Here is a 22,700-nt window from a genome sequence, read left to right on the forward strand (position 1 = left end):
TGGTGATGTTTTTCATTCAGTATGATTATTAGAGCTCTGATTTGCCATTGTTTCAGTAGCAGTGTGATATAGTCAAATGTTATAGCAATGTGTTCTACTATACTTTATACAGAGTATTTTATAACTCATTGTATCTGTGTGTATATACATATATACTTACTGTCTTTAGTCACTGAGTTCTAGAAAAGAAAATCTGCTAACTAATGGTAAAACTTCATTCAAACCATGTTTACTTTAAATAATTTTTAGACAACACCATAAATGGGAGATAAAAAGTTCCATAATATGAAGGAATTTTTACTGGTACTGAAAACAAGACTGTGTCTTTCAGTCACAGTGGTAGCTGTTGTTTTCTAATATTTCAAGTGAAAATGCTTAGAGGTTATGGCCCTAGGGAGAAGACTTCAGTGATTTAACTAAATGATTTTAAAAATTTTTGTATTCAGAATTAGTTTTGTGCTCCATACTTCTAGCTTTATAGAAACCAGAAGATGTAGTTCTATGCAAGAGAAAGATCAACAAGATTATTATATATATATATATATATATATATATATATATATATATATATATATATATCTTATTTGTTTTGGGAGTTTATTTATTTTTGGTCCTGGGGATTAACCCAGGGGCACTTTACCACTGAGCTACATACAAAGCCTTTTTTATTTTTTGTTTTTGTTTGGTACCAGGGATTGAATCCAGGGGTGCTTAACCACAGGGCCACATCCTCCACCCTTTTTTATATATTTTATTTAGAGACAGGGTCCTATTGAGTTGCTCAGTGCCTCACTAAGTTGCTGAGGCTGGCTTTCTACTTGAGATCCTCATGCCTCAGCTTCCTGAGCCACTGGAAGTATGCACCACTACTCCTGGCTATTTTTTGTTTTTGAGACAAGGTCTAAGTTGCTGAGACAAACCTTGAATTTGCGGTTAGCCTCCCAAATTGCTGGGATTGTAAGTGTGCACCATCATACCCAGCTTGGGAGTTGATTTTTAAAAACATACTTAATTCAGAAATATAATGTCTTAAGAATGATCACTAGATTATTAGCAATGAAAGTTAACGTATTCATACATTTGGTGCACACTAAAGAAAACCACCTCTACTATATAAATGTTTGTCTTACAAGAATGTGAGCTTCTCAAAGGCAAAGATGATATTTTGTTTGTCCTCACCACTTGCATATATCCTGGCATGTCCTATGGAGTAATTTGGAGTAACTTGTGACTCTCCTACAGTATGGTTAAGTTTTAAGAAATCAGGGATTCCTTTAATCTTGCCAAGTCTTTATACTTCCTTTTGCTATTAAAAGAGAGATCAGCCTATGATTTTTCCAATAAGGAGTGAGTAAGTTTTGTGTTTTTTTTTTTTGAGATAGGGTCTGAAATTTTTTTACTATTTTAACATAAGCCATGAAAAAGTTACCTTTACTTTGAATAAGATGACATTCATATGAGTATAGATTTCTGAAAATAACAGATTATTTAAAAGTAGTCTAAAAATACTATTTTCATATCAGCAGTATCAGCAAAGACAAACTCTGCTTAAGGTGGTAGTTTCATGTACTAATTTAAAATAATTGCAGTTATTTATTAACTCAGCTTCTTTCAGGCAATGCTTGGTTAGACTTGTATATATTTAATTTTATTTATTAGAAAATAAGTCATCTTTTAAAAAGTAGTGATTCACACATCATACCAGGCATTGACATGACTTGCAAAAACGATCCATAATTATATGAGTAATTGAGGGAGTGAGGTAGGGAACCAACAGTAATATAGTTTCTCAGAAGACGAAGAATGTCAACAAGAAGGAAACGATCAGTGAAGCCAAATACTACAAAAAGTCAAAGTAAATGGAAGTTGACACAAATGTGTTCAATTTGATGATGTATTTTTGGCTTTTCATAAAGATTCAGTAGAATAAAGGAATAGAGGCAGAGCCATTTGGAAGGGAATGGAAGATATGGAAATGTATCAGTGATTTTGGACTGTTCTTTTGAGAATGTGGGCCCTGATTGAAAGATTTGAAGCTATAGAGATAATAGAGACATACACTCTTGGTTATTGGAGATATAAAGCAGATGGTGAGAGACTACTGTTGGGACATAGGTTTAAAAAAGTTGAAATGCTGATTTATATAATTATTGTCTTTGATCTTCATAAGTATTTTGATTTTCTTCCCCAAACTTTACTTTTTTAATGGTTCATCATATTTTTAGAGTGTAAAAAACACATGAGAAGATTTCTCAGTTCTAAGATTAATTGAACCACAGTTGTCTTAGGTATAGATTTCACCAAAAGTCAAGAATTAGCATAAATGACTCAAAGAACAGAATCAGGTATTATAATGAAACCAAAAAAATAAGGCTGTCTTGTGTACATCAAAGGGACGGATATATCTCTACACCTAATTCTGAAGACTTGACTTAGAACTTCTTTTTTTAAAAAAATTATTTATTTTTTAGTTTTTGGCGGACACAACATCTTTGTATGTGGTGCTGAGGATCAAACCCTAGCCGCATGTATGCCAGGCGAGCGCGCTACCGCTTGAGCCACATTCCCAGCCCCTTGAGTTAGAACTTCTATATTGTCTGTTTCTCTCCATAAAGAGAGAGCACATGTTTTAAAAAATGATGTGGCTAGGTGCAGTGGCACATGCTTGTAATCCCAGAAACTTGGAGTCTTAGGCAGGAGGATTGCAAGTTTGAGATCAGCCTAAGCAACTTAGACCTTGTCTCAAAGAAATGAACAGGGCTGGGAATATAGTTCAGTGGTTACCAGCTTTAGTTTAACTCCCTTGCCCAGCCATCCCAATAGTAGTGGTTTAAGTTTCAGCTTCTTTAGATCAGTTTGGTAATCTGTGCCATTGCTTCAAGTGTTCCCAGCAAACTGATTTTCTGTCATCAGTGGCAAGCACAGAGAGTGGGTGGCCCTAAGCAATAATGATTATGACTAGGAACACTCACAAAACTCAGCACCTGTTTCTGGAAAGTAGTTGATTGCTTAAGGAGAACAGCTGACAACTGAGATGTGGAAGTTTCCACTGCTAAAATTGTGGTCAAGATAGTTGATAAGCTGATTTTAAGTCCTTTGTGTATATCAACCTTAACCACAATTTTAGCAGTTGAAACTTCCACGTCTCATGTCAATATCTTTAGCAGCTCAATTCACAATAGCTAAACTATGGAACCAACCTAGGTGTCTCTCAATAGAATGAATGGATAAAGAAAATGTGGTATATATACTCAATGGAATATTACTCAGCTTTAAAGAAGAGTGAAATTATGACATTTGCCAATAAATGGATGGAGTTGGAGAATATCATGCTAAGTGAAATAAGCCAAAAGCTGAATGTTTTCTCTAGTATTCGGATGCTAATTCACAATAAGGCAGGGGCAGGGGTGACATTAGAGAAGAATAGTGTTACCTTAGATTAGGTGGGGGGGGTCAAGGGAGAGGATGTGGGGATAGGAAAGATAGTAGAATGAAACAGATATCATTACTGTATGTATATATGTGATTGCATGACCAATGTGATTCTGCAACATGTACACTCAGAAAAGTGAGAAATTATATCCCATCTATGTATGATATATCAAAGTGCATAAATGCATTCTACTGTCATGTATAACTAATTATAACATTAAAAAGTTAATTGAAAAAGATAGTTGATATGTTTTTAACTATCAAAGGTCAATTCTAAAATGAAACATTAGAGAAGTCATTCTGACTACTAATCTATTAGGAATTACTGGGACCCCTAATAACCTAAGGAGGAGGCCGTGTGTGTGTGTGTGTGTGTGTGTGTGTGTAATATATTATATATACTTTTTAGGGCTACTGAAGGCAGGCAGGGATAACCCAAAACAAAATTGGGAAGGTATAATGTCCTCATAAGTACACATAGTTCTCCTCTCCTGTGACCTGTTCTCAGGAAAGGGTCTGATCAATTCATTCACATTAAAGACTATAATAAGGACTATATATCTGTGGTGCTTAAATATATTTAAGGGGATTTGACTTTTACCCAAGAGATAGTAACTTCAATTAAATTTGACCATCTGCTTTGTTTAGGTAACTGTGTTGGTATTAGTTTTATACTGAACAATTAAGAAATCCTTTTGGGGTTTTGTATCGTCTATTTGTCAAAGTTATAATGTTCTAATTGTGGAATTATAGGAGCCATGAAATCCCTTTTGGGAGACAACCATGTATTTCAGCTATGGTAAGGCTAACCCTAAAGGTAGATTTTTTTAAAAAAAAGAGAAAAAGACATAAAAATAGAATAAGGACTACTAATAGAGAATGGGAAGCGTAAAAGGGAGGTTGGACGTGATCAATGCACAGTATACACATGCATAGAAATACCACAGTGAAATCTATTAATTTGTATAATTCATATGTATTAATAACTTTAAGAAAACAGCTAATCCTCACTAATTGGAAATATTTGAATGCTTTGTAACAAATTTAAGAGGAAGCAAAAAAAAAAACTAGTGTATATCTCAAGTGAAACTTCTTTATTTATAACCCTGGGCCTCCCCAGTGCAAATTAGTAAGGAGAGTGTTTCCTATTTGCTTAGGTTTCAGGAAGGTATAGTGTATCTTATCGTCCTATTTAACCAGGAAATGTTATTTTTTATAATATTGCCATTTAGTATCCTTTGGGTTTCTAAAGGAATTGATTTGTGAACTTGAAAAGCCCTTGGAAAAGTTTTCATACCTTTTAACTCATTTTGCTGGTGTGCTTTCCCATGTTCACAGACACAACTAGAATTGGGGGAAGTTCATAAAATAGTTTATGGGAAGGCCTTAACTCCAATTTCACAAAAGTCAGTGGAAAACAAAGAGGAAAGATTTGCTTGAAATGTTTCTTTGTGGGAAGGGGAAGAGAGTATATGTCTGGTCTTTTAAAATGAGACCCATTATGGGAGACTAGCTTAAAGACTCCTGGAAGATAGGACTTCAAATGCTGTTAGTTCAATCTCTGTCTTCTGGACCTTTGGTATCAGTCTTACATCCCTTTGTTTAATTAGATTTTTTTGTTCCCTAAAACTGTTCTACCCTTTTTAATATGATAGATATCTTCAAAGGAATGTTTGAAAATATGAAGACTGTCATAGATAAGTGCTTATTACATATAGGGAGATTCTAATTGGGGAAGTTGTGTTCTTTGAATAAGCCATGGTATGTGCCCTCTAGGATACATCACTGTCTACTTATCAAAAGCTCACTTTATTTGAATACAATGAAAGAAATAAAGCCTTGCTCTTTCAGGTATTTTGAAATGTGACTCAGTCGTGGTTAATGTAAGCAGTGTCCATAATTGACCTGACACATTTTTTTTTGGTGGTTCAGATTCAGATATCTTAATTTGACTCTCCATTTGTAAAGGAAAAAAAAAAGGTTGGGGGGATAGGGTGTTTTTAAACAAAGATCTTATTTTGATTTATCATTTTATTTTCTATTTTTTATTTAAAGTGCCTGCTTACAACTTTAATATATTATTTTTCTTTCTTTCTTTTTCAGATGCTTATTGGAGAAACTCTGTCTGTTTACTTTAAACTCTTGCACTCAAATTCCTTTATCAGGAATAATTACATAGCCACTACTTACAAAGCCATTGGAACCTTTTTATTTGGTGCAGCTGCTAGTCAGTCTCTGACTGACATTGCCAAGTATTCAATAGGAAGACTGCGACCTCACTTCTTGGATGTTTGTGACCCGGATTGGTCAAAAATCAACTGCAGTGATGGCTATATTGAGAACTACATATGTCGAGGGAATGCAGACAAAGTTAAGGAAGGCAGGTGAGTGTTAAGTCTGTAATGCTTGTTTCATTTTGGGTATTCTTGGACTGGAAGGTTTCACTGATTTGGAACACAAGCCATTGGCTATCTGAAAAAAGAGAGAAGGTAGTGTGATCACGGGGAGTGAATTGAAATCATATACGTACAAGTCTTGTATTCTATTCTTTTTTCCTCTTTATTTTAAAAATATTTTTAATTTTTAAAACTTTGTTCTTTTTAGATGTACAAGACAGTGGAGTATATTTTGACATATGTATGTAGAGTATAACTTATTCTGATTAGGTCATTTTTCCTCTTTTAACTGTGGTTTTTTTTTTTTATCAATTTAAGAGCATTTTACTGATACTATTTTCATTGCCAGTGTGTAAGAATATAAAATGAACTATATAGATCATGTAGGCCAGGGTCAGCAAACTTTAAGATGCCAGATTAAAAATATTTGAGGATTTGGAGACCATATGTTCTTTCTCACAAATATTGAACTCTGCCATTATAGCAGAAAGGCAGCCATAGGTAAATGAATGTGTGGCTGTGATCCCGTAAAACTTTATTTATACAAAATAAACTGTCCCAGGAGTCAGTTTGCTCAATCCTGATCCGATCCAACCATTCTATGAAGCTCTGCTAGGTCTTGTAGTATTCTTAGAGTATATTTTTGTAAGGGGAGGTTCACATCATGACAGTTCTTGGTCCTCAGGTTTCTGCTTCCTCCTTCTTTTCCTCTTCCTCCTCCTTATTGAGATTAGAATCCAGGGCCTTATCATGCTAGGAAAGTGCTCTCTCACTTTCTACACCCCCAGCCCAGGTTGCCTTCTTATACACCCTCATTAAAGTACTTTTTGTATTCCAAATTACTGTTAGCCATGAATAAAATACAATATTTAACCTGGGCATGGTGGTGCATGCCTGTAATTCTAGCGGCTCAGGAGACAGAGGAAAGAGGATTGTGAGTTCAAAGCCAGCCTCAGCAAAGGCAAGGCACTAAGCAACTCAGTGAGACCCTGTCTCTAATAAAATACAAAATAGGACTAGGGATGTGGCTCAGTAGTTGAGTGCCCCTGAATTTAATCCCTGGTTACCTGCCCCCAAACAAAAAAAAAAAAAGAAATACAGTATTTAGAATCCAGAAGGTCTAATTCCTTTAATTTATAGATGAGGTTAAAAAAACAGACCCAGTAACATTAAGTGAAGCCCTAGTTGGCAGCAGAGCCAATTCTTCATCTCAAGTCTCAGAATTGCCAGGCTTTTCTGTATGGTTACCTTCTTATATTTTAAGATAGCTGTTAATTTCCCGTACTTGTTCATCATCCAGCAAACATTTTTTTCTGGGTGAAGCATCCTTTGATTGTTTTATATGAGTTCAAGATACTTCATTGTCTTTGTTCTCTTGTAAGCAATGTAGGCCTACAGATAGCAGTTTTGCATTTAGTGTGGATGAAAAAAACACCTTATTTAGCTGAGTATAAACTATGCCCTATGCTAGGGATTCAGCAGTGAACAAGACATTTCGGGCTGCCATTTTTTTAAAAAATATTTTTCAGTTGTTGATGGACCTTTATTTAATTTATTTATATGTGGTGTTGAGAATAAACCCAGTGCCTCATACATGCTAGGTGAGGGCTCTGCCACTGAGCTACAACCCCAGCCTTTGGGCCCCCATTTTTTTTTGAAGAATACTCATATTAAACAAATGATGAGAATGGAAGAGGACTTTCCTGGTGATGATGAGGTTGAAGAATGGAGAGCTCATGCTACTGAATGGCAAGCTTTGAGATGATAAGGACAACTGATATGGATGTAAAGACTTAAAGGAGGGAAAAGTGACTGAAGAGGTAGCAGTTGAAAAAAGAGAAGGTGACATTTTTAGGTAGCAGATGATATTTTTTATTTGATCTCAGGTGAGGGGTAGAGTAAGAGCAGTCCAGAAATGGCTTTGAGAAGTAATGAAGATACTAATATTAATACTGGACTCTTAAGGGGATCTCTTTTGCTGCTTTGATAGAACTAAGGGGCCAAGCAGACCTAGGGAAAGGCTCTTTAATTGGATGACTCATAGATAAACTTTCAGGGAAGAGTTGGAAGACAGGAAAGATAGAGGACTTTAACAATAGAAGTGGAATTCCAGAGTTTGTGGTGGTGGAGTTGGGATGGAGGGAATGATCAAATGATTTGCTGGGAACTGAGGAACCTTACTGGAACTGAGGCTGAAATTTAGGACAAATTATAGAGAATAACTGAGTAAAAACAGCATGAGAAACAAAGTTAGTAGAATAAAATTATCAGTTTCTTCTTTCATTTGAAGTTTAACTATACAGCCTCATAAAAATACCATATGGATTTAAATTGAAGAATGAAAACTACCGTTAAGAATTTAGCTCACAAAGGAAAAGAAAAACACAGCTGCTCCTTGACTTATAATGGGGTTATGTTATAATGAACCCATCATTATTGTTGAACCCTGACACAAAGAAAAGACCACCTACTCCAATTTTAAAACAAATTAAAGTAAGCTTGTATTTGTGTACACAAAGGGAGCTGATCAGCGGCTGTCTCCCTTAACACGGCTAGAGACCAGCCCCCCAGCTCTTCAAGAATGAGATTTTATAGCACAAAAAGTTGCAAAGGGGTGTCTTGAGAGCTTATAGATAACAGGACTTTGATAACCTACTATCTGCCTTTGTATTATACTTATCAAAGTATCATAGTAGGTTAATGATCCACATGGCATGGTATTTCAAGGTAGGGAGTAAATTCAGATCCCAACATCAGAATTTATGAGATGCTGCTAAGGTTTCAGAGAGGGTTTTTATCTGGTCAGGGAAAACCAGGCATGGGTGAGTTCAAGGCATGGGCAGGAATTCTAAACAAGTTTAGCAATCGCAGTAATTTATAGTAAAACAGAAATTAACTTTTCTTGACTTTGTGACAAAATGATTCCCAATCTTAAGATGGAATTAGGCTGGGTTCATCAATTAACTGAAAAGTAAAAAATGCATTTAATATATCTAACCTATTAAACATCTGAGCTTAACAACAGAGTATTCTGTAGAATATCAGTTGTTTACCTTATTGGTCATGTGACTAACTGGAAGCTATGGCTCTCTGCTGCCCCAAATCATGACAATATTATACCACATAGTGCTAGCTTGGGAAAGAACAAAATCTGAAGTCCAGTTTCTACTGGATGAGTGTTGCTCCCACAGTATTATAAAGTTGAAAATTGTAAGTCAAACCTTTAAAAGTTTAGAATGGTCTGTATATATTAGCTGAATCACCTTTTAAAATAAGTGTCATTTAGGTGTATTTCACATAAATTTAAAACCTATCCACCTTAAGTGTACACTTAGATAAGTTTTATGTATAAAGGTGTTTACCATGATAATCAAGATTTTGAATATTTCTATTTAAAGTTTGCTCCTGAGCCTTTGCTGTCAATTCATACTCCTGTTTGCAATCCCCAGATGTACTTTCTGTTCTTATGGTTTTGTGTGTTCTAGAATATTGTATAAAAGCAATTATGTGGTGATCACTATTGTGACTGCCTTCTTCATGTTGGTTTTGTGATTCATTCATGTTGTGCTTCTCTCTCATTTTCTCTCTCCCTCTCCCTCCCCTTAGTCTCTCTAGTCTTGCCTCCCTTTTTCCTTTCCTTCATTGCTAAGGTGTATTAGATTGGATGGATGTGTCACAGTTTGCTTATCTATTCATCAGAATGTTGATGGACTTTCAGGTGGTTTCTAATTTGGGGCTATTAAAAGTAAGGTGCTATGAACATTTGTGTATAGGTTATACACTTTCATTTCTCTTGAATAAATATTTGAGAGTGGAAATTCTGGGCCATTCAGCCAGCATATGTGTAAGTGTTTCTAAGAAGCTGTTAGACTTTTCTACCATGGCTGTACCATTTTGCACTCCACAAAAACTGGAGTTCCAGTTAATGTCACATCTTTGCAATCATTTATTATTGGTTAGTCTTTTATACATTCTAGAAGGTTTTAGATAGTCTTTTAGACATTCTGTGTTCTTCTGAGTTAACTTTTGGTATAATGTGAGGAAAGAGTCACAATTTATTGTTTCTCCATTGACTATCCAGTTATTTTAGCATTATTTATTGGTAAAACTATCCTTTTCACAAATTATCTTACCACCTTTTTATGGAAAACAGTCAACCATATAAATGTGAGTCTGTTACCAGACTACTTCTGTTTTATTTATTTCTTTGCCTCTCTTTATGCCAAGATTATACTTCAATTTAGTATTAAAATAAGATAATGCAGTGGCACATGCCTGTAATCCCAGCAACTTGGGAGGCTGAAACAGGAGTATTGTGAGTTCAAAACCAGCCTTAGCATTGGCAAGGCACTAAGCAACTCAGACCCTGTATCTAAATAAAATACAAAATAGGGCTGTGGATGTGGCTCAGTGGTTGAGTACCCCTCAATTCTTGGTACCAAAAAAAAAGATATATCCTTTTACTTTGTCCTTTTTAAAGCTTGTTTTGTCGATCGTCTTTTCCTTCTTTTTTTTTTTTAATATTTTTTTTAGTTGTAGATTGACACAATGCCTTTATTTATTTATTATGTGGTGCTGGGGATCAAACCCAGTGCCTCACTCAGGCTAGGCAAGTGCTTTACCACTGAGCCACCACCCCAGCCCTCTGTTTTCTTTGCTAGAATTAAAAAAAAATATTTTTTAGTTGTAGATGAACACAATACCTACCTACCTTCCTTTCTTTCTTTCTTTCTCTTTCTTTTTTTCTTTTTCTTTCTTTTTCTTTCTTTCTTTCTCTTTCTTTTTCTTTCTTCCTTTCTTTTTCTTTCTTTCTTTGTCTCTCTCTCTTTCTTTCTTTCTTTCTCCCTTCCTTCCTTCCTTTCTCTTTCTTTCTTTCTTTCTTTCTTTCTTTCTTTCTTTCTTTCTTTCTTTCTTTCTTTCTTTCTTTCTTTCTTTCTTTCTCTCTCTCCCCCCCCTCCCTCCCTCCTTCCCTCCCTCCCTCCCTCCCTCCCTCCCTCCCTCCCTCCCTCCCTCCCTTCCTTCCTTCCTTCCTTCCTTCCTTCCTTCCTTCCTTCCTTCCTTTTTCTTTCATTTTTTATTTGGTATTGAGGATTCCAAACACTTGCCAGGCAAACTCTACCACACAGAGCCACCCCAGCCTTCTTTGATAAAATTTTGATTACGATTGCTTTAAATCTGTAGGTCATCATGTGAAGAATTGTTCTTAATATCAAGTCTTTCAAACCATGAATTTGGTATATCTGTTCATTTGTTTTGGTTTTCTTTAGTTTGTCTTACCAGTATTTTTAAGTTTTCAGTGTCTGGGTCTTGTGCACATTTTGTGAAACACATTGCTAAGTTTTTAATGTTTCTTGATGCCATTGTGAAAAGCTGGTTTTTAAAAATATCTTTAATTTCTAGTTGTTTGGACTGTGTAGAAAAACAATTGGTTTTTACATTGATTTTGTGTCCTACAACCAAGCTAATTTAATTTATTAATTGGAGTAACTTTTATTGATTCCTCAAGATTTTCTATATTCCTATTTATGCTATGAACAAAGAAAATTGTACTACTTCTTTTTTCTGATTTTTTGCTTTGTCTTGTAATATTGGCTAAAACTTCTTATATAAAGTTTAAAGAAGTGGCAAGAGCAGATATGTACTTGGAGAAAATGTTTTTTAAATCCATGTATATTATAAACCCAACAAAAAAATGTCTCAGTTTAGATTTTCTATCTTCGTCTGTTTTGTACTGCTATAAAAAAAATACCACCAACTGGGTAATTTAAAATGAACGTAAGTTTATTGACTCATGGTTCTGGAGACTGGGAAGTCCCAATTCATGCAGCAGAATCTTCTTGCTGCATCAGGAAACATCAGCAGCTTGGCCAAAGGCTTCATTGGGGAGAGGGAGAAATGCCTATTTCTGTGATGATGACATTTATCCACTGATGTGGGGAGAGCCTTCATGTCCTAATCACCTTTTAAAGATCCCATCTCTCAGCACTGTTGCCTTGGGAATTAAGTTTCCAACATATAAACTTTGAGGGACACATTCAATCTATAGCATAGAGGAATGGGTAAGTCATATAGTAGTTGTAAGTTTTACTTTTTAAGAATCTCTGAAACTTTTCCAAAGTGGTTGTACCAGTTTACATTGCTATCAGTGGTATATGAGAGTTTGAATTGCTCTACATTGTTGCCAATATGGGGTTAATCTTTTTAATTGTAGCTATTTTATATAGAATTATCTCACTGTGGTTTTTATTTGTATTTCTGTAATGATTAATGATATTGGAAATCTTTGCATATGCTTATTTGCCACTTCACTCTTGTTAAATCTTTCATCCATTTAAAAAAACTGGGTTTTCTTGTTTATATTTTCTTCTTGGGTATTGAAATTTTTTAAAATGTATATTCTGGATACAAGTTCCTTACCAGCTGTGCATTTCAAATATCTTTTCCCAATCTGCACTTGTCTTTCCATTCTCTGTTTCTGTATTTTTATTTGGATAGGTCATGCCATTTATCGTAGACCTCTCCTTGAACTACTGGGCTTCAAGTGATCCTCCTGTCTCAGCCTCCTGGACTACAACCACTATGCCTAGCTGTAGTAATTCTTTTGACTGCAAATTAATTTTATTCAGATAACTTTAAGAACACTTTATTTATTATTGTTTTTAAAAAAGGGTAACATGTCAATCAACAGGAAAAAATATGGTGTATTAGTTTATTGTTTACTGGGAACCAAAGAAGGGTGCTTATTTTCAGTGATTAAAAAAAACTAATCTGAGAGTTAACCATCTTCTTAATATATGGTGTACATATCCAAATTTTCTCAGTACTACTCATTTGCTATTTGTTTTTATCCTTGTAGCATTCTTACAGCATAAACAGAGTAGTACAGTCCCACTTTCATGAATGAACACCTTGAGCAGTGTGAGGATTAGCATCTAAGTTTTTATCCTAGAAGCAGTTCTGTGGTGCTGTGACCTCATTTCAGGACTTTGATTCTCAGTTTTGTACTTTTCCACCAAGCCCTATGCCTGTCTCTCTAATATATCTCCTGGATCAACCACCATAAAAGACAGGGAAACTAATCTTTTCTCTCATTCAAGGAATTTAAGAAAGTCATTATAAGGGTTTGCCTGAATTCTAGAAAATGTCTTTGTAAATGATTCTTAAAAGACACAAATTCTTCATACATCTCTTGTTTCTCTTGTTCAGGTACATAAATTTTGGCACAAAATTTTTTTATGAAGATATTTCTTGTTGATGAGATTTTGTTTCTATATATAAGCTATCACATTTTGGTAATATGTTAAGAAATACAGTTTATTTAAAATGTATAAAAATCATTTTTCAGTTGTTATGTGTCAATACTCCCTTCCTAGAGTGTATAAATTGGCTGACAGGTACAGTTACTCTGATTGTCCTTTTTTTTTTTTTTTTTTGGTACCAGGGATTGAACTCAGGGGCACTCGACCACTGAACCACATCCCCAGCCCTGTTTTTTTTTTTTTTTGTTTGTTTTATTTAATAGAGACAGAGTCTCACTGAGTTACTTGGAGTCTCGCTTTTGCTGAGGCTAGCTTTGAACTTGGGATCATTCTGAGTTGTTTAGAGCCTCGCTTTTGCTGAGACTGGCTTTGAACTTGGGATCATCCTGCCTCAGCTTCCTCAGCCTCTGGAATTACAGGTGTGTGCCACCCGGCTCTGCTACACTCTGCTTATAATTTTGACCTAAGTGTTTATAGGCTTTTTTTTTTCTCCCATCTTTTAAGGATTCTGCATATGAATTGTGTACTTCAAGTCCTATAGAAGGACTGGGAAAACAACCTCTTTAAAAACAATATGAGCATCTATGTAACTCACACTGTAGACTTATACGCATTAAAAATAATTGTAATTTTTAATGAGAACATCCTGTGTTAATTTTGGGCTTCCAAAGCAAGGAGAAAGAATCATCAAATGGAGAAATGAAATTATGGCAAGACTTTGTATCTTCACAGAAAATTGTGATTTTCATTTGTGCTTCCAGAATGTTATTACCAGTTTTAGAGCTGTATAATAATGATACATAACTGCGGCTTTGTTCTATTGTGGAATATAGTTTAACTGGATATAGACTTTCCTATTCTTTCTCTTGAATTTTTTTTTTTAAAGAGAGAGTGAGAGAGGAGAGAGAGAGAATTTTTAATATTTATTTTTTAGTTCTCTGCGGACACAACATCTTTGTTGGTATGTGGTGCTGAGGATTGAACCCGGGCCGCACGCATGCCAGGCGAGCGCGCTACCGCTTGAGCCACATCCCCAGCCCCCTTTCTCTTGAATTTTAAAAGCCAAGAAGCCAAAAAAAAATGCAAAAACATTTCTGTTTAAATATTATCTATAGGCTAGTATTATGATGTAATCTGCTCTTTTGACTCATTTACCTTCATTACCTGTCCCCATATAAGTTTTTAGTAATAAAATTATAATGGCTTGACACTGGGGAGAAGGGAACATAACACTCCAAATGAGTCATTTTTTGTTGATGATATAAAGGAGTCAGAGTTACATGTTAGGATGAGAATATCCTCCTATAATTTTGGTTTTGCTTTTGATTTTTTCCCTTTCATTCACTTAATTTCTTGCCCCATCTCTGTTTCCTGCACATGTGCATGCCCTTGTGCTGTGTCTGCCATCACTGATATCATAGGAATTTCCCCAGACTTCAGTTGTGGTGGCCATTAGGTCCTAGATTAAAAAAAAAAAAGGAAATAAATGGATTTTAATGGAATACTTATTAACTGCACTATCTAGAAAGTTATACTTACTGTTTAGAATTAATACTTGAGAATTTGCTATACATTAAATGGGGCTGTGCTTGCAACACTAAAACATGTGGTTAAGACTACCATTGCAAATGGACCTTACATATGCTAGGAAGTATTCTACCTGTGAATTACATTTCTAGTCCTAAATTTCAAAGTGCAAACTTGGTGTTTCCGATCAATTCCGAGTGGCTGATCTCTAGTTTTGTGAATCAGATATTCAAAACAAACTTACTCATGTTTAGATTATGGCAGTCTTGTATTGTTTAGAAGGTTAATTGCAATATATATGATTAAGTGTGAGAAATAATTTCTTAAATGCAGATCACATGCTAGTAAATAAAGCTGAAATTTGAGCACATGCCTTCTATAATAGTAAAACACATTCTAAGTAGACTGGCTGGGTGTAGTACTTAGGCACTTGGTAAAATCTGCTAGGATTGCCTCTTCTATAAATGGTCTAATTGTAGACAGTACCAGATAATTCCTTATACTTCCAAAAAATTGATTTGTTCAGGTTTATTGTATTATTCATGTGTATGTCAGTAGCTCAACAACCTTCTTTATAATCATGTCTATATGGAAATATCAACATATAAGATTAAGTAGGGGGTGATTTTAAAAGATCCTTCACTTTATGAAAGGTATTAGTTATAAAAGTTATTATTTAAAAGTAATCTGGCCAGGCACGATGGCACATGCCTGTAATCCCAGTGGCTCGGGAGGCTGAGACAGGTGGATTTCAAGTTCAAAGCCAGCCTTAGCAAAAGTGAGGCACTAAGCAACTCAGTGAGACTCTGTCTCTAAATAAAATACAAAGTCGGGCTGGACCCTTCTTGAGTCCTTGAATTGCCAGTTGTGTTTCAGCACAAATCTTTGTGTGCATTTCTCTAGGATAGATTCCTTGAAGTAGAATTAATGAATCAAAAATGTTTTTCATGTGGGTAGATAGTCAAGCCATCCTCTTGAAAGTGTGTAAGTGAAGTTCACATTTTCCCCGTCATTACCTACTTAGTATCCTAGATATGGGATTTTTGTACATAATCTAATGCTGATTATCTACAATGTTTGATATCTAATGCTGGAACCTTTAGCATGGTTATTGTCAGCATCCTTTCAAAATAAAGTAGGACTAATACTTGGGAAAAGTTAGTGTTCATTAAGAGGTCATTGCTCACCTGTCCGTTTGTATAGGACATTTTAAACTTTTTAAAAAAAAAACAGGATAATTCGTATTTAAAGGTTATCACAAAGGGAAATTTCTATTACAGTTCAAGTTAATATGGTTTATGTGAATATTTAAAATCAGGAAATAAGTTGTAAAGAAACTGTCTCTTGTTGTAATTGTCTTCCTATTTTGCCTTTGGAGTGTACAAATTATTATTCTCTTCAAATGGTTACTAACAACATCTATTTTTTCATAAATTGTCCAGCTTCATACATACTACTTCATACATTTTGCCACATATAAATTATAATTTCTGTTCTTTCTGATTGGTTCTCACTGCCTGGAGATGTTAGGATTAAAAATCTTTCTGGATTTCTCTACTGTTCATTGTAGTGAAATCCTGGCACAGTTGGGAAGACTCAGATTTGAGCATGAAAGAGATAGTTGGGGCTTTTGAGCAAGTTATTGAAACTGTGTGAAGCTCATCTTATGTGTGTGCACATAAGAGTTTTGTGAGGAACATAGGTAATGTGTATCATGTACCTGAATGTACTCAGTAACTCTATAACAATTTATGTGGTTTGACAACTTTTCTGCATTGGATTGCTTTAAGTAATCAATTTTAGAACAATTTTTAGGGGGAAAGGAAGTTGTAATTTGCATCAGAGCCAACTTTGGCATACCCAGGGAGTTGGTGGTATATCAGTAATTGGAAACATTTGTGCATTTGTGAGCATTGGCCACTGTATGATTAAAAACAAATCACATTTTGTCAAACTGTTGTGTCACCTCCTGAAATGATTGTTTTTAGATAGCATTTTACTTTTTTTTAAAAGCCTATTTCTATTTTTGGCAATATAGAGGGTTAGAAATGCCTTCTGATCTTGTTCAACTAAACATGCTAGAAAATATGCCCCCCACGTTCATATGCACTGTGTCTTAAATTATATATACAATATATACGTGTGTGAATATATGTGTGTGTGTATGTGTGTGTGTGTGGGGGGTAGTTGGTGTAGTGGCACCTGCACATAGTCCCAACTACTTGGGAGGATGAGGAAGGAGGAATGTTTGAGCTCAGGATTCAAGATCACCCTGGACAACATAGCAAGACCCTATTTTAAAAAATTATAACTATATCTATATATATCATACACACATATAGACATACATACATATAAATGTATAAACAGCTTAGCTGAGACCCGAGGCCAGGATCAGTTAGTGTTGCAGATCCAATGTGTGCCCTGTCTGCCATTTTCTGAAAGCTAGAACCCAAGTTTGGTAGACTGTGAATATGAAGTGTAGGTGATGAAGACAGACTGAGGAGAGTAAGAAGACATACAGGAGGCCCAGGGATAATGTAAGCACTCCCAAAGGGCAGTATCCTCCCCGTGGGAGATATTAAGAAGAATTCTTAACCACAAGCCAACAGACATACTCACTGGTCTGGAGCCAGAATTCATGCTAACTGTATGTCTTTTAAAAAAAAAAAAAGTTTGAAGGTCAAAGTGGATCTATAGTGAACACAGCACAAGTTGATACAAGTCTCTCTTGGAAGAATTCTCTTTAAACCAGGATATCTGAGATTCCCCAAAGATTGAGTCCCAAGGACATGAACACATATTTTAACATAATGAACATACATAGAAACAAGCTACCTTAAGTGAGAGTCAGCAAATATAACAAGTTACATAAACTCAAAGATTGCAGATACTAGAATTACCATGTAGAATAAAAATATGTCTGCTGTGTAGACTAAGGGGAGCTTGAAAATATGTTAACAGGATTGATCAGATAGATTTGAAAAAAAAAACAAACAAAGATCTGTAAAATGAAACATCTAGTGATTTAAATTTTAAAAATGGAACAGATTGATTAGACACAGCGAAAGGGAAAACTGAAGTGAAAGGTAGACCTAAAAAGGTAAGATCAGAAATACAGAAGGAAGGTTAAGAGATAGAGAGGGATACAATAGGAAGGTAGATTACAAGGTCATTCAGAAACTCGAAAAAAGATAGTAGGATAGAGGATATGCAGTATTCCAAGTGGCTGGGAAGTTTACAAAATTGATGAAGAGTATAAATATTCAGATATAGGAAGCCAATAAGTACCAAACCAGGTAAATAAAAGGAAGTCCCTACTTGATATATGATAGTTGTAGACTCTTGAAGACTTGGGCATGGGGGGCAGTGGGGAGCAATGAAAGAGAGAAGACAGAATACAGAAAGGAATGGCACAGAGGCTTATATTTTAACAGCAAAAGCAGAAGCCATAGATAATGTAATGATATCCTCAGAGTCATGAGGAAGAAAATCATTAACCTAGAATTCTGTATTAAAAAAAAAAAATTATTCCAGAATGAATGCGCCCAGCATGGTTGTGTGCACATGTAATCCCCTCAGCAGGCTGAGGCCCAGAGGATCTTGAGTGTCAAAACCAGCCTCAGCAACTTAGCAAGGCCCTAAGTAACTCAGCGAGACTCTGTCTCTAAATAAAATATATTAGAAAATAAAAAGAGGGCTGGGGATGTGGCTCAGTAGTAAGTGCCCCTGGGTTCGATCCCTGGTACAAAAAAAAGAAAAAAGAAAAAAAAAATGTAAGCGAGGGCTGGAGATGTAGCTCCGTGGTAGAGAGCTTGCTTAGCATGAATGAGGTCCTAGGTTCAACCCCCCAGTACTGCTCCTCCCACAAAGATATAAAGATACTTCCAAAGTAAAAGGATAGTTAAAATTGTGTTTTACAGTGCTTTTAAACTCTGGAGAATGGGGAGGAAAGAAGGAAGAAAGTCTGTTACTGAGGGAAGAGCCCAGGGATGATTGGCTGGGTTTCTTGTGATTTAACCTCATGAGCCCCAAAACGCTTAGTTAAGAAATGGTTCATATGAGCTAATTGTTTCTGATGACTGATAAAGGCTGGATTTGATTGTCTTTGCAGATTTTAAGACCAAATATGGATGTAGATGTTGGGAGTACAGAGGTGGCAGTATGGCTGAATCCAGTGGGAACTCAGATATAAGGTTGGGGTGTTGGCTGTGATATTGAGGTTCAAACTGAGTTTAATCACCTTTCAAGAAGAAGGGGGTACCCTGGATAATGAAGGAAGAGGGGGAAATCTTAAATCTGCCATTTGTAAAAAGACTTCATTCACAGTAAGTTACATAATCAAGACCAAAGAATGTACTTACTAATTGAAGGTTCCTTAATGTTTAACAGACCATTCCCTAGAGTTGGTGAAAACAGCAGCATTTGAAAATATATTTTTTCCTCTGAAAACATTTTCCTAAGATTTGATGATAGTTGGCTTTAATTGTTACTTTTTCTTCATCACTGGGGCAGTAATGAAGTGAGATGGGATTGGTTAAAATTCCCAAGGGAAGGATCTTTAGTTAGGGACAAAGTCTTAAACATTTCAGCTGAGATCACTGTGAAGCAGACACTTTAGCATTTGGACTTATTTTTGGATTTTATTAATCTACCCATACAATTTTTTGGGGAGGCAGGCATTGGGGATTGAACCCAGGGGTGCTTAACCACTGAGCCACATCCCTAGCCTTTTCTTACATTTTATTTAGAGACAGGATCTTGCTGAGTTACTTAGGGCCTCACTAAGTTGCTGAGGCTGGCTTTGAACTCACAAGCCTCCTCCTGCCCCAGCCTCCTGAGCCACTGGGATCATGGGTGTGCGCCACCACACCGGGCTCCATACAAATATTTAGTTCATTTGTGGGTTATGGATATGATAAGGTATCTGTAGGAGCAAATGCATTTCCTTGAGATTCCAGTAGAACTAGATTTGTATGGAATATGAATAATTTGAATTTATGTCTTCTGTGGGTCTATTTTCTTTTTAACAGAAGTAAAAGTTCATATTACCATGATCTGTTTGATAAGTTACTGTGTGCAAAGATTTAGAAAGTGATAATGAGTAGTTCTTTCTTTTTTTAATCCCTGTTGAAGTCATGGGCAGACTTCTTGATTCAACTATTTCATTTTCATCCTATGAAATTGCTCTATTGTAGATTGAGAGCTGTTTAAACTACTAAAGTTTCCAGTTTGTGATTTCATGGTACAAGGTACAGGATTTAGTGAAATGAAATGGCTTGACTTTGAGCCTGTTTCTGTCATCGTAGTTACATTCACTCATTGGGTCTTGACAGTCCCTAAAATTGTCTTTTTGAATATGTAAGCTATTCAGTTTATTGAAACTAACTATAAAATGTACAAAACTCTGCTCTACCCATTCTATGTGGCCAAAAAGTACTCTACACACTCTGTGTGGCCAAACAGTAAAGCTAAGCAGTGCTTTATTTATCTGTTTTACCTAGATTAAAACCAGAACAATTAGCAGGTTTAGTTATATAATTCCTAGGTAGCACAGGACATTAGAAGATTTCTTAGGAATGTATATGACAATCAAAATTTTGGGTGGGAAAAGCAAATTCTTGATAGAATCATTCTCAGTATATGTTTAAGAAATCTTTACTTTCTCTCCCATCCTCTGTTGCCAGATTTACACACATCACTCTCTGTTTTGGGTTTTAGGAGTCTTTCTTTCTTTCTGAATCCCAGGAACCTACATGGGCATTAAATTCCTTTTGAATAAGTAAAATACCTTTGTTCTTATTTTTGTATAGGGGAAAAGCAGTCAGGAGAAACATCGTAATTATTTGTATGGGTATTTTTTCATGTGTAGGTTGTATCTAGAGTGTGCTTGTCTTCTTGCATCAGTAGGTAATTCTTTGAGAGCACGATTTAGATCTTGAATATTAGTAAGCTTTATCTTTCTTTTTTAGAAGTGCTATAAAATTAAAATTTGCCATCACTATCATTTTTAGGTGGGAAAATGATACTCAGATGTTTATAGATTATAATATTAAAAGATGTTCATTTGGTAAAGAATGATCAGAGCACAATTTAAAAATAAATGTCAAAAGCATTTCATATTGTGGGAAATCTAAAGCAAGATGTGTGTTCACTTAAAACACAAAATTATTAATATGGATAGAGAAAAGGGATAAACTTCCAAGTGTCCCAAAGGAGGCTTATTCAGGTACAAACCCTGCAAATGAAAAACTTAAATCACAGTCATATGGATTTTTATGCAGTCAAGTCAAAGCCCTTTGTGCCAGTTACAGCTTGTCAGTATCGCTCTTCCAACAGCTACAGAAATGCCTGGCGAGTTTGGTCACAATGATTCATCACCCATCTTGGGTTTCAATAAAATGATCCCACATATGAATCTGACCTCATGTCCTCCTTGGACACCTTGACAGTTCCTGTCTTAATTGCATCTCCACCTTCATCCTTCTAATTTCTGAAGGTAGGAGGAGGGAGCTTTGTGCCCTCTGAAGGGAAGGAGATTTATGAGATCAGGTAGTGGTAGAGTGCTTGTCTAGTATACACGAGGCCCAGAGTTTGATCTTCTGCACTGAAGAAAGAAAAGAACTGCAAAACAAAATGAGTTCACCACCAGCATATATGCAGGCCCTCCAAAACTAGGCTCTGCCTCAGGGAGAAAAATGAATGTCTCTCTTGTTTCTCTTCTAGGTTGTCCTTCTATTCCGGCCACTCCTCGTTCTCCATGTACTGCATGCTGTTCCTGGCAGTAAGTACCTCATGTCTGCTGATGGTTGGGGATGTGATACGTGGGATGCTTGATTCTCCTAAGTGTCTGCTCTTGGGTTGCAAGTGGCAAAAGCCAAACAGACCATCAAATCTTTAAGTCTCCTGCTAAGAATGAACTGATGGGGTACCCTTCTTTGGGACATTTTCTGGAACATACAGATGTCTTCTGTATACTCATAGAGGTCACTGATCCAGAGTCCCGGGCACCCTAATTGGGAGCAGGCTCCCCATTGCTCATTGTGGGCGTTCAGCAGCCTCTTTGCTATGTGCAGGGCCTGCTCTGGTGAGCTGAATCCTGCTTATTGGAAGTGAGGGCAGCTGTTGTTGCTCCTGTTTGAGCAGGTTTTGTTTTTCTTTCATATTCTGAAGCATTTCCCAAACTGCTTTCCACTGGACCAGAGAGGCTTCCACTTCTGGAAGTGGTCATTTGCTCAACTTCCAGGTCCGAGTCTGACTGCTAGGCTTTTGAGCAGCACATAGTTTGCTGATGCATTTTACTAGCTTGGCAGTGAGGAGTTAGAAAAGATCTGCATCCATAGTTTGCTTATCAAGTTAGAGATGAATACATAATTTTTTTTTTTGAGAGTAATAGAAGACCAAACTCTAGGACATATTCAGGGGATCTTTAAAAGTCAATTTAAATTTATTTTTATATTTTATTATGTTCTTTCTCTACATATACATATAAATATGTGTGTGTGTGTGTGTGTGTGTGTGTGTGTGTATATATATATATATATATATATATATATATATATATAGTGTGTGTGTATACAACTGTATAGTATATTATCAACATTTAGGGGGAAGGGGATAAGATTTCTGTCTTAATAGATCATCTATAATTTTTTTCTTAGTTTTCTTTGTAACTGTTTTTTTATATAGTTGTATTCTGTGCAAATTTGCAGATCCCTTGGTTTTTCCTTTGATTACATTTAGTGCTGTGTGAGTATTTAAGACTTAGATTAAAAATCCATGCTGTATGGGCCTGGGGTTGTGACTCAGTGATAGAGTGCTTGCCTAGCAAGTGTAAGATGCTGAGTTTGATCCTTAGCACCACATGAAAATAAATAAATAAAATAAAGGTATTGTGTCCAACTAAAAGAAAAATACTAAAAAAAAAAAATCCATGCTGTGTAATATTAAGGATAGACTGATGGGAATTAATTTGGTCTCAGAATTTAAAGTTAACTTTACTAGAATCTTGTTTTTATTTGAAAAAAACAAATTCCCACAATGAAAAGAATGTAAATTTCAGGTGTTATATAAAATTCAAACCCAC

At 35.7% G+C, this 22,700-nt stretch overlaps 1 protein-coding gene across 5 annotated transcripts in view; it reads left to right on the plus strand.

Annotated features, from left to right (window-relative positions):
* Positions 1-22,700, plus strand: part of Plpp1 (phospholipid phosphatase 1) — a 92,004-nt gene that overhangs the window by 60,144 nt on the left and 9,160 nt on the right. For all 5 annotated transcript variants that reach the window (XM_005319628.5, XM_005319627.4, XM_021722516.2 and 2 more), the window contains 2 exons: positions 5,536-5,816; positions 21,341-21,398. In XM_005319628.5, coding sequence (XP_005319685.1) covers positions 5,536-5,816; positions 21,341-21,398 — 339 coding nt within the window. The remainder of the gene's footprint in view (positions 1-5,535; positions 5,817-21,340; positions 21,399-22,700) is intronic.

This window comes from Ictidomys tridecemlineatus, chromosome 1 (genome assembly GCF_052094955.1).
Source record: "Ictidomys tridecemlineatus isolate mIctTri1 chromosome 1, mIctTri1.hap1, whole genome shotgun sequence".
Taxonomy (NCBI): domain Eukaryota; kingdom Metazoa; phylum Chordata; class Mammalia; order Rodentia; family Sciuridae; genus Ictidomys; species Ictidomys tridecemlineatus.